We start from the raw sequence: 13,643 nt of genomic DNA on the forward strand, positions 1-13,643 counted from the left end.
AATAGTTCTCACATTTCGTACTTTCCTGAAAAACGCCTGGCACTTTACACAATGCCAAGGCAGTTGTGTAAAATGTCTAAGCTAGTTAGTCAAGATGCCAATATTTCATAATTTGCCAGTAACATAAACATTGTTAATTGTTATTTAAATATTTGACCCTATTTTAAAAAGTACATCAGGGAGGTTTGAGTTTATTTTTTCTTTAGAAATTTGCTTAAGAACCTTGCATGACATCTGTTTCCCAGCAATAAATATACTTTTCATTCATTAAAAACATTCAAAGAACAAACAAATGTTGGCAAGTCAAAAATATTATTATATGTTCGCTGAATTTTTTTTTATTTTTTATTTTTTAAATGTGATTTTTTTTTTCATTGTTGTGGTTGACAAGCGGGGTTAGAGATCTTACTGTTAGTTATATTTTAACCTAACTTTACTAAAACTTGGAAAAAATTTATGGATGAATTCAATACATTAGTATAAATGAGTATGTATTTATTATATGTATATAATCTTTGATTAACTAAAGCTTATGCTAAAACCAGCTCAACAGTATGTTTTAACCAGTATTGCATTGTAATTTGTGGCATTAAGTGCTATTTTTTTTCTTTCAATAATTTAATAATATATATTGAAATGTACATATACTACAATTGGTTTTAACAGTGTATTATATTTTTAGGTCACCTTTTATTTTCTTTTGATTATTTACAGTAGTTGTAAAAGGCAGTTTTTGATTGAATTTCATGATACCTTTAAAAATTTCCTCTATTAATTCTTGAAGCTAGAACATTAGTCTCAGCACCTAGTTGATGCAGACACCGACCAGGCAATCAGATTGTATTTTGAACATTTTATTTTCGATGATATCTAAACACCATTTAAAAATTAAACTAAACATTGAATAAAAATGTGTAAGAAAACATGTACAAATTACAAAAAGTATTGCATATGGAATAGTTTATTCTATGTTAACTAATTTATATTTAAAATTATTATTCAAACTTTAAAAGAAATATATAAAAACTCGAGTAAAAATTTACAGAATAGATATAGCAAAAACTTCCAAGTAACATTTCTTTTTTGAATCTTCATTAAATATGAAAAATGCTTTTGTTCAAAGTAATATTATACCTTTCAAAAGTCTATTTCGTTTTCATTTTTTCTAAAATTTCAGAACATTTTCCTATGAATATTAAAACAATAGAACTTTCATAAAAGAAGGCCTTTGTACAAATGTGCTTCTATCTTACAGAGTGATTCCAACAATTGAATTTTACATACATGAGTATTCTACAGGTTTGTTAAACTGATTTAGGAAAAACAACTTTAACAAATCATATACACACTGGTATCATACTAAGCGATCACCTTGAACATTGTGATGGGTCCCAACAGTATGAACAGCATGCTTGTGAGCCTAAAAGGGAGAAAAAATTAGTATAAGTAAGCATTCTTTCACAACCTGTCAGTGAAGCAGAGAATGTTATCGATCTGGGTGTCTTAATAAAATCAGGATTTCAAGTGTAGCTAACAGTGCAGCATAGAAATAAAAAAGCCAATAAAATGCTTGGGTTTATTAAGAGATCCATTTCCAACAATTCTAAGAGTGTTCTTCTGCTTTTATAGAGAAGTTTAGATATGGTTTCCTTACCCCAAGAAAAATATTTCTTTATTAGAAAGGGTTCAAAGAAAGGCTTCCAGGCTAGTAAGAGGACATCACATTTAGATTGTGAATTCACAATTAAAAGGCAAAATACGTAGTCCCCAGCAAAGGAGAGTCAGAGGGGGTTGAGTTGTTTAAATTTTTTTAAATGATGAATGTAAATGGGTTAAATTTTTGCACATAATGTAGAACAAGAGGTCATTGTTTCATGCTATTCAAATTTCAGGCTCCATAAGAAAATTACTACTTCAGTAGGGTTGTAGGCACTTGGAACAGCTTTTTACCAGATGAGGCTGTAATAGGCAAGGGAGTAGATAGCTTCAAGAGGGCCATTGATCTTCACTGGGGACTAATTAAATGATTAGCACCAACCTAGCTGGGCCCAGAGCCTGTTGCTGGTCATCATTTTTGTACATGTATTTACGATGTGTTCAGCTTCCTGGGATACACTTGATAAATTTTAATTAAAAGATTGTTGTGTATGTTGTACTCATATCCTTGTTCTATTGCTTTTGCATCAAAGAACTCCAGTGATAGTAGTATTGAGTACTTATACTACCTTTCTTTAGCCTAAAGATTTTTCTTTTCTATTGGAATGTTAGGTAATCCAAACAGGCGCAGTCCCAATTACTTCTGATTAGTTGGGTTCTACTCGATATTTAAAATCAATATCTATTTCTGGAAAACTTAAAGCTAATATTTTGTAGAAGAAAAATCTCTAATGCTTACTTTCTAAAGACACAAAACACTTTTCATAATGGAATGCAATATATTTAACTCAAACTATTTTTATGTGTATATGCACACACTAAGTATAGCCCTGAATTAAGGAACACACCATCGTTGGTCGATTCAATAAAGACCCATAAAATCTATCCCTAATTTTGATTAAAATTAAATTATATTGCATTTAAAAGCCACAAACTTAATATATATTACAAAAAATTTTCATTTGAGCAATTTTTCATTTTTAAAAATATCTTATGTTGAACAGTAGGGGGTCTTTTTTTGGATACTTGATTTTGGGTACCCTTAGTTTCATTAACTGAGGGGGTGGATTTTACAGCATTATAAACTGTAAAATCACTTCGGATATAGTAATTTTTCTATATAAACTTAAAAAATAAATAAAATACTTGAAAATTTAAAATTAAAAGGGTTCTTACTTCATCTGGCCTTCTTTCTGTGCCTTTTAATAATAAATTGTTGAATTCTTGTTCTAATACTTGTCTAGCCTGAAACAATATTTGTAAATTCAATAGGAAACATTTGCATACATTACAATTTAAATATAGGATTAAACTGATGTTCCACATATACAAGAATTTAAGACCAATAGATTTCACAAACCTGTGTGTTAGTTGTAGGTATCTGCAGCGCCAGAGCCATTGCATTGTGATCAAAATTATCATCCAAAGCAATGAAAGCACCATGGACACCGGACTCAATGAGGTTGTTGGAAAATTCCTTCAGTCCGATTGAATCAATCCATTTGATGACTCTATCATTCGACCAGACGAGGACATCTGGTGGGGGGAAAAAAGAGTGGTCGTATAACATTAACTATAATATAAAGCATAATTCTGACACATCTTACTTTTGAAACAATAAAAGTATTTTTTAAAAATCTGAAAATAAATTGTAACACTGGAGCAGTAGTTCTAATTCTCAGAAATAAGTGTTTGACAAATACAACAAGTTCATTTCAAGGAAGTTATTGCATTTTTTAAACATTCAAAAGCAGAGAAGTGTGTTTGTCTAGAGCTGAAAATCTTAACTTAGTTGTATGAGTCTCATAATTTTGATCGATTAAGGGTTGATGATTTGCTATGGATGTTCACAAAATGAGCGACCAACACCATAACATGCAAATGGCAAAATATTTAAAAAAAAAAAAAATCTTATTAACTGCTCTTTTTTTTTTTTTTTGCAATCAATGCTTCAACTCATTTTTCTCACAGTTTGATAGTTAATATGCAAGCTTCAGAAAATGAATACTACCATAGTTTAATTATGAATATTATCATATGTTAAGTGAATCGTATTTTAAGTTACCATATGTTTAAATACCACATTACAAAACTATACAATTTTGAGGATGAATGAAGCCATAACCTGTTTGTAATTTTTTCCCCAGATCATTATGCAGTGATGGATAAAGTACAAAAACTTTAAAACAGTAAAAATCAACTAGAAATAACATATTCTTCAATTATGAAAATAACAAGAAGTTCTGTCTAGAACTAGACGAGCCTACTTTCCCGTATACTCATACTACTTTCTAGTACCTGATCAATGTTCTCAAAAATAGCTAAAATCGCAAATTGTTTCAAACATATTTTTCCAATATTTTAAGCTACTTTCTAGGAATAAAATATTCCTCACTCATCTAAAAAAATTAGATGCGTAAAAAAAAGAAAAAAAAAACGAACAAATAAAATAGTAGCAGCTTTTAAACAAAGCAACTAATACACTTTTTTCCATTAAAAAAAATTTCTTCAACAGCTTTCAAACGAAAAAATAATAATTAAAATTAATAAGCTCATTAAATTAAATACATCATATCAAAAAAAAAAAAAAAAACGTTTCTTTTTCTCCTGTTGCCAAAAATAATTTTTTTAATGAATTAATGCACTTATCAAGATAAATAAAAACAATAAAATTGTCAACGTAAAGAAATACTTTTCATTGTCAAAAAAAAAAAAAATCGTCTGCGGCATATCTTTATGTAGAAACATAAATGACTTCGAGTTTATTCACCGAAAACTTAATACCTAAATAAAAACTTTAGCGTTAAAATAAAAACAAATCACATCAACAATAATTATTTCACAGTTAAAACCATAGCGTCGAAGTCCGAGTCAATCTCATTTTGGATAAAGGAGTCAGAGACGAATATCCAAGAATTGGAGTCAGTCATTTGTCCTCCGTGTATAAATTTTTGCCAAAGCTAACGAAGTCATAGTCGAAGTCGGGGAGTCGGAGTCTGATTAATTGTCGGCACGGGAGTGGGATTCGGAGTCAGGTGCCCCTAAATTCTCGGAATCAGAGTCTGGAGTTTGGTGTCAAGAGCTATTTCCAACAAAATTTGTTTGAAGTAAATCCGCCTTCAAGTATGGAATCTACATTGACTTTCAGTTTTCCCCGTAGGCACTAATGTTAAGGGATTTGAACGGTTCAAAATTGAACAGAAAATTGTTCAAATCAAAATATATTTCATATACAAGTTTTTCATCAAAAGCTTTTTCCTACAAAGTTTGTATGAAGCAAATTCGCCTCACAGTTCGGAATTGCCTTGAATTTCTCCATAGGAGCTAATGTTAAGTTTTTTTGAACTGTTCAAAATTGAACAAAAAATAGTTCGAATCAAAAAGTGAAATATGGGAATGAGTATCCTTGCTGAGATTCTTTCGAACAAAAAAAAGTTTGTTCAAATCGGACTATTCATTCAAAAGTTATTAGGGGCGGGGGGGCGGGGGGGGGGGGGGGGGACAGACAGACAGACAGACATTTTTCCCCATCTCAATACCCTACTTTCCAATTTTTAATTTTTCGATATTTATTTTAATTATTTTATTTATTTTTGACTTTCGGGATATTTTAAAAATGCATTAAGTCTTCTTTCATGCTTTTTTCTTCTTTTTCTGACTTTTACTGGGAAAGTAGGCTAAAAAATAATACCTTTTATGTCCATTTCAGTACTTTTCCGCCTTTTTCCAATGCTTCTCTATCATAATTCATTCTCTTTAGGCAACTTACACCATATTGTAAACTAGTTCTATAAACAAAACATACATTCATAAGAATAATTTAAACGAGATAAGTGAACCACTATACTTTCTAGACATAAAAACATTCAACATCAAAAAGAATGAGATGCAAATTCAGACACCTCAGAAGACATGATAAAGAGAATTGGCAAATGTATAATTAGAGGATGTTAAAAGGCAATTGTAATTATTGTTATCTTGAAACAGCAAAAATTAGCAAAATGTAAGAGTTTCAGACTTTACATGGAACTAAACAATTTTTAAGTACATAGAAAAACACACACACACTCTACTTTTATAAAATAACAAAAATTTTTACTATTGAAATATATTGCAAATATTTTTTCAATTCTTTAAATATTCAATGTACTTATGCTACTTAATGAAAGGCAATTAATAAAATTTCCTAAAATAAGCTTACATGTATGCTGTACTTTCTTGACAATTTGAAGCAGTGAGAAGCAAAGGTATTTTAGTACCAAAATTTAAATGTTAGTGATGACTGTACAAATAGTAGGGGAACCTCACCTTCATTTTGGGGCAAGAGATAAGCACTAGTAGCCCTGGCAGGAGATGAAATACGGCATTATTTAGAAAAATAATTTCAATGAAAACCTACCCAGGATAAACATTTTACTGAAAACTTAAAAAAAGTCTCCTCCATCTTTTTGCTCTTCTCACTGCCCCATTTGTGCTTTAATTACTTTGTTTTTCTTTATTCAATCATATTTTAGCACAAAACATATTTGATCATTTCCCATTCAACTTAGAAAGGGCCCACAAAAGTTCATTACTGAAAATCCAAATTATTTGTTTCTTGCAATGGAGAAAACTGAATAATCAACAGACAAATTCAATAAACAGATGCTTTTTTTTCTCCTGCGGATATTTATGCCAGATTCAGATTTTCAAATATTCAACTTATTACATATTTTACTTTTATGCTTTGTTGTAAATTGTCCTGTTTATGACGGTTTGAGGGATTTGGTCATGATTTATAAGCATGATTTAGGATTTAATTATGATTTCTTACCTATGAAAATTATCTACCATTTTTAAATGCACTCGAAGGTCTTTTTTTGTCAAATTGATCTAACATTCTGGCATCTACCAAACACTCCATGAAGGTAGAACGGTATTGTGGAAGTCCCAAAGCGGGCAGCCATTCATTCCCCATCCATTCATGGTTCATTTCACCAAAAGCTAAACACTGAAATAGAACATTTCATGTTTATGAGTGGCAACAGGCAGACATATAAAAATATGCACAAGTTTTAAAAAATGTCTTTAAGAACACAATTATAACTTCATTATTTTCACCATAGATCACAATGCTTGAAGAGTATCCCAAGCAAAAAAATTTGTAGCAAATAATTCATAACACTTTTCCCCTCAAACAACTTTTTTGCCTTATCAATGTGTTGTTCAAAGAGTCATCTTAAATTTGGATAATTTTTACAAAAGAATTATCTTTAACTATACAAAGATAATCCATAAAATTGGAGATAACAGATACTTGCAAATAATCAGAGTTTTTTTTATTCTAGATCAAACCTTCAATGTACTGGCCTTCTACACATTTACAGCACAAAATTTCCACATATCGAACTGTTGATGTATTTTTTAAAAATATCATTAAAAAAAATCTATGTCGGATTTATTGCTGATTTGTAGTAATATTTTTATTCTCTTATATTTATTCTCTCAGTCAATTTAGATATTGATTTTTTCTTTGACTTTCCAAGTTCCATTTTTCCATATTTGCAGCATTTAAACACTGTAGTCGCAAAAAAGAAAAACTTATAAAAGTATACAAAAACTGCAACATTTTTGTAGCTGAGCGCTACTTCATTTTCATCAAGGTTTCTTAAATACTAAATAAAGAATAGAGCATCATTTGTCTTCGACGTAATGGATGCGATTTATTCATCAGATACTGTTTTTTAACTTATCTGATGCAGACTAGAATAAGTCAAACTCACAGTTCTAGAGGGTTTTGGAGCAGAGGGGCTTGTGAGAGCAACCATTTCCTGAATGGCCAGCCTCAATTTCAGTCGATGGAGAGGGTTGCTGATTCCTATCTCTCGCTGAATCCTCCGTGTCGGATAGTGCCGACATGATGGCGCCGCTCTTTACGTTTGCCCGGCACGCTGCCACATACCATGCCGGCATGCCCACCCAAAGCTGGAAAGAAAAGGAGTTGAATTTTTAGTGCATATTTGAGAAGCAAAGATTAATGAACTTCATGATGACTGAATAACACATAAAAAACAGTTGATTACCTTTATAATGCCAACCCATACAACGCAATTCCTCTATAAACCGCACAACTTTTCAGAATTAAACAATAAATTTTGCATTTAAAAAAAGCCCTCTGTTCTGCTTTGCAGCATTAAAAATTGTTAAGCAGATTATATTCTGAAACAGTTTCCTTTTTTTCATCCTAATTCAAAGCTTTTAAATGAAAATCTGTATTCACAGTAGAAAAAAAATCTAATAACACAAAAAGAAAAAAAAAATCTGCTTTTGAAGATGCAGTTGTTATGCAAACCATGAAGCTAGCAGAAGTACCCGATAATTCACTTTCTTTTGATAGTGAAACATATTTGTGAATAATAATATTTATGTTATATTGTATAATTAGTGCTTTAATGCTCATTGCAGTTAAAACTTATTCGGAAGTCCAGATATAAAGATATATTTTGAGTATCAGTTTCAAAATTTGTGAAATGATCTAGATAATGCAAAAGCTCTGGTCCCAAGATGTGCGTTACAATAGTCTCTTAGTGCAGTAAATTAATGATTTGATGAATAAATATATTTGTGCTTGAAAATTAAATGAATAAATTACCAACATTTTAATGATCAAAAATTGCAAATTACTGCAGACACATGCTTTGGGGTCAACATATTTCAAAAAAAAACACGCCACAAATAAAATGGTTAATCCATTACCTCCAACCAGGCTACAATGGTAGGTCCATTCCAGAGGGCAAAAGGAGTGCCAGCTTTCATGGATTCGGCAAGAAGCTCGTGTCGCACATGTGAAGAATGGAAACTTAAACAATAAGGAAAACAATTCCAAATGAAAGAATGTCCAACAAAAATAAATTTACACTTATACAGAAGCAAAATATTTTGCTAAAACCAAATTCCAATCACTTTCATAAAATATTTTACAATTACATTATGTTCAGATTCCTGAAAATCAGTTATATTTACTGCAAAACCTGAAAAAATCTCTAGTTTCAAGGGTAGGAAGAGAAAAAAAACAAGACCAAGAGGTAGTAAAATCGCAAAAAAGGGTACTTAAGGAAACATAAGTTAAACAGTTAATGTACTCTTTTTATATTAAAACTCTTCTGCCTCAAGAGAATGGTTAGAACAAAATATTTTAAAAGCTTTTTTTTTAAACTTCCATACCTTGTAGTCAGTGGTGCAGCGAAAGGGGGGGGGGATGAAAGCACCCCCCAGAGCCATTGGTTTTAACACAACTGCAAATTCTAATACAGTAGTTTATGCATATGAAAAGGCTGTTTTGATTTTAAAAAACCCTTCAGAAGGTGTTTTTGATCAAAAAAATCCCCCAGAAGATTTTTTTTTTTTGATTATCATTCCCACCCCCCAGAAGTTTTTTTGATCAAAAATTTCCCATCCAGAAGGTATTTCTGGCTGCGCTAGTGGTTGTAGTAATAAATATAAATTAAAGTGTCTCTCTGCCACAGGATTATTTTTAACCGCTTTTGCTCCCTCAAATGGCTTTTCTTCATGGCTATTTAATCTAAAGCTTAGAAAATTCACTATTGACAACAAATCTGTACCTCAGAGCAATGAGGACATAAGTCACCGTGTGGTAATTTTACAGGAGAGGAAAAACTTTTTCTGGCTCATGCAAAGGATGGGCTGCACACTCTTTTAACCATAGTAGAAAACTGAAATAGATTTTTTTAAAGGATTACCTTTACATGGCTCTATGCAGAATAGACTTCTACAAACAATGCACAAAAAAAAAAAAACAATTTTTGGAGTCTGTTTCTGAGGTACAGAAATGTCAACTTTTAAAATGTGTAAAGCATGCTTATGTTAGGCAAAAAGAAACTAATGATTTATTCATAGGCATATTTGTGTTATTATGCTAGAAATAAAGTTTTTCATGTACAATGAGCTGCAATTAAAGAAGAGAAGGACAAAAGTTTGAAGCATATTTATCTTTAAATGACAAGTAAATTTTTCAAAATCTGAGGCAAAAAAGTTTAAACATCCTTAGAAATATACATCTCTTTTTGTCCTAGGTGAAACTAATTTTATAACACATAAATAATAATTTTAATGCGCCATTAAAAGTATAGAACTGCATATTTACCCACATATAACAATGACAAAAGAGAAGAGAATCATACTTTTTATATAGCTCTCCGACAAAATTCAGCTTTCTGTGCTATGCTGCCTGATGGGGGAGTGGGATCACAGGGAGTGGAAGCTTCACTTTCAACAAAGCCAGCGCCTACAAACAAAAAGTTCAAATCATCACATAAATGCACAGAAATAAATACAAATAAATACAAATACAAAAGTGACAACCAGCAACAGGCTCTGGGCCCAGCTAGACTGGTCCTAGTCAATTTACAATCCCCAGTGAAGATCAATGGCCCTCTTAAAACTATCTACTCCTTTGCTCATTACTACCTCTTCCGGTAAACTGTTCCAAGGTTCCACTACCCTGCTAAAATAATAATTTTTCCTAACATCCATGTTAGCCTGAGATTTAAATAGCTTAAAACAATGACCCCTTGTCCTGTTTTCAGTGCTAAACTTTAAGCCCCGTAACATCTTTCGTTTTAATAAATTTAAACAGTTGAATCATGTCCCCTCGGTCTCTTCTTTGCTTAAGACTGTACATTTTTAGCCTTCTAAGCCTGGAATCATAATCTAAGTGGGAAAGTCCACTTATTAGCCTTGTAGCCCGCCTTTGAACCCTTTCCAATACATTAATGTCTTTCTTAAGATAAGGAGACCAAAACTGAACAGCATACTCCAAATGGGGTCTTACCAAACTTCTATATAAGGGCAGAAGAACTTCTTTAGATTAATTTGAAATAGATCTATTGATAAACCCAAGCATCTTATTGGCTTTGTTGCTAGCAATGCTGCACTGTTGGCTAAACTTTAAATCTTGACTTATTAGGACCCCCCAGATCAGTAACTTTGTCTGCCTGACTAATGACTGAACCTTGCAAATAATAACTTGTACACTTATTTCCATGCCCTAAATGTAGCACTTGACATTTCCCAACATTAACAGCCATACCCCATTTATCAGCCCACTCCGTAATATGATCTAGATCCTCTTGCAGCTGATTTGCTTGTTCTTCATTTTCTACAGTCCCCATAACTTTGACATCATCAGCAAAACAATTCATGTTCCCAGAAATATTTTTGTGAATATCGTTCATAAAGACAATGAACAAAACAGGCCCCTAACACTGATCCTTGAGGAACCCCGCTTAAGACCTCACTCCAATTAGAATAATTTCCCCTTACAACTACTCTTTGTTTCCTTCCGGTCAGCCAATTTTTTACCCAAATGAAAGTTTTCCCTCCTATTCCTATATCAGATAATTTGCTAAGTAGAGCAACATGCGGTACCTTATCGAAAGCTTTTTGAAAATCAATGTAAACAACATCTACAGGCTTCTTATTGTCCAAAGCCATGGTAACTTTGTCATAGAAATGTAATAAATTAGTTGCACAAGATTTACCTTTCCTAAAACCGTACTGAAAACTAGTCAATAGATTATTAGTCTCTAGAAAATTTACTATCTGAATTTTCATCAATGTTTTAAAAATTTTGCAAACCACCGAAGTTAGACTCACAGGTCTATAATTTCCCGCACTCCCTTTAGACCCTTTCTTGAAGAGCGGTGTAATGTTAGCCAGCTTCCAGTCCTCTGGCACTGTCCCCGAATTATAAGAAGCATTGAAAATGTTTGCGATTACATCTGCTAATTCCTAACTGCACATTCTGCTGAATCTGCACATTCAACTAAAATTTTTGGATAAATATTATCTGGCCCCGGAGCCTTAGTCTCTTTAATTTTTTTCAAATGAAGTAAAACGTCATCCCTGGAAAATACAAAGTCCTCAAGCTGTACTATAGCTTGTGTCTTGTTGGTGTCAACTGTTGAGATACCAGTTATCGTTAAAAACACTCGAAAAAAAGTTATTAAGAACATTAGCAATATCACTATCGCCCTGAATTAAAATTCCGTGCTCATCAACCAGTGGCCCAATATGACTATTCCGAACTTTCCCCGAATTAGCGTATGCAAAAAACCTCTTGGGATTCCTGTTTATGTTATCTGCCAGTCTTTGCTCCAACTCTCTTTTCTGAATCCGTACCAAATACTTAAATTTACGCCTTGCCTCACAATATTGGAGCCTATCTACACTGTGACCTGTTTCTCTAAACCTATGAAAAGCAGCTTGCTTCTAATTTAGAGCGTCTTTAGTTTCCCTGGAGAACCACATTGGCCCAATTTTAGTGTTGACACCCTTTCTCCTAAAAGGAACATGATCCCTAACCGTATTCGCTAGATTTTCCTTAAACTCTGCCCACTGAAGATTCACATCGCTATTGTCCAATCCAGAAGAAAAAACTGCTTTCAAACTCTGCCGAAGTGCCACAAAGTCAGTATTTCTGAAATTGGGCACAAACCTAAAATTCTCTACTTTGTGCATATCAAATTTAATCCCAAACCTAATACTGTTGTGGTCACTATCTCCAATGTGTTCCCCTACACATAACCCCTGAACAGAGCCTTCCATGTCGCAGAAAACTAGATCTAAAATCGCGTCCTGTCGAGTACCCTGAGTTACAATTTGATCTAAGAAACAGTCACCAATTACTTTCAAAAAATCCTCTTCTCTAATATATAATATTAGTAATGTGAATATTTTAAAGTACTATAAATGTGAATATTTTTAAGTACACAATATCTCAGAAATCATGGTAACCAAAAGATAAGAAAATAGTCAACAATTATTAAAACACAGAAAATAAATAATTAAAAAAACATCTAGAATGCAGCCCTTGGCAAACATTTGAATTTAAATGTCTTGAATCTAATTCATGGTTTCCGGAATAACAAATTGCGATAGGACCCTACTCGTTAAGTTTCTTGTTTCCACAAATGGAATGGAAATAGAGAAGAAATTTGCACTCAGCATACTATAACTGGTGATTTTCTAAAGTAGGTAATACAAAGCATATCCATAAAAAAAGGTATGATAATTAGGATTGAGTAATAAAGAGATATTATGGCCAACTTGCACACATACACTTAATTGATCTTAAATGATGGTAATTATTTATCCGAAGATGAAGTTTTAGTACTTAAGTTCATCAATAGGGGGGTGATTTACTTGAAAAAATGTGATTTTACTTAAGGAGAAAAAAAAAACATTTTCTAATGCAAAATTTGCTTGAGTTAAGATTTGACATGAACGCAATTCACAGGCTTTGTAACCATGGCAACAAAAATTAGACTGTTTAAATAAATATTAAAAGCAGCAAGACAGACTTATTCTCATTGTCATGGTAATCTGTAAGATTAAAGGAACATCTAAAGTTGTCTAGTGAGGATAAATGCCAATTCGTCATTGCTCAAGGGGAAAAAAAAAGAAGAATTGTTTTAAAACAAATTAAAGTTCTTACAATCAAGGATTGCAGCTCTGAAAAAAATATTTATTGTTATTATTTTATTCATTTATTTTGATACATTCTTTCTCTTGATTTGAATTTCTGTGTCCTATATATTACTTAAAAGTTTTTCACACAAATTTTAGTCCTTTCTTTTAAGATTTTTAAATTATAGTAAACACAGGAAAAGAACACTAATTAAATGGAACTCTTTAAAAGTTAAAAATATACCATAAAGAAATCACCAAAAAATAAATTAGCTATACAGTTAGATGTATGCAGAATTGAAGTATTAAGTAAACCAACCAGTTTAAAAAATGTAAAATTTTTATTAAAAAAAAATTAAACTATTAATGAGTAGCGTATTACCCTGCATTATCCGGCATGCCGGAAAAAAGTGCGGTTGACAGCATGCCGGGAAATTCAAATTTCAATCGAGAATCAACAAAACAAAACTAAATTTCCCCATTCAGTTCCATTCAAGAAACAAACCAAAAACTTCCTTTTT

At 32.0% G+C, this 13,643-nt stretch overlaps 1 protein-coding gene across 1 annotated transcript in view; it reads right to left on the reverse strand.

Moving 5' to 3' along the window:
- Positions 1-1,237: 1,237 nt before the first annotated feature.
- The window catches only part of LOC129220612 (liprin-alpha-1-like), a 183,490-nt gene continuing 171,084 nt past the window's right edge, over positions 1,238-13,643 (reverse strand). Inside the window, 10 exon segments of the mRNA XM_054855042.1 lie at positions 1,238-1,420; positions 2,833-2,901; positions 3,017-3,192; positions 5,348-5,380; positions 5,383-5,444; positions 6,470-6,525; positions 6,527-6,646; positions 7,419-7,529; positions 7,531-7,620; positions 8,392-8,494. Coding sequence (XP_054711017.1) covers positions 1,355-1,420; positions 2,833-2,901; positions 3,017-3,192; positions 5,348-5,380; positions 5,383-5,444; positions 6,470-6,525; positions 6,527-6,646; positions 7,419-7,529; positions 7,531-7,620; positions 8,392-8,494 — 886 coding nt within the window. The 3' untranslated portion in view covers positions 1,238-1,354.

The sequence above is a fragment of the Uloborus diversus genome, chromosome 4 (assembly GCF_026930045.1).
Source record: "Uloborus diversus isolate 005 chromosome 4, Udiv.v.3.1, whole genome shotgun sequence".
Lineage (NCBI taxonomy): Eukaryota > Metazoa > Arthropoda > Arachnida > Araneae > Uloboridae > Uloborus > Uloborus diversus.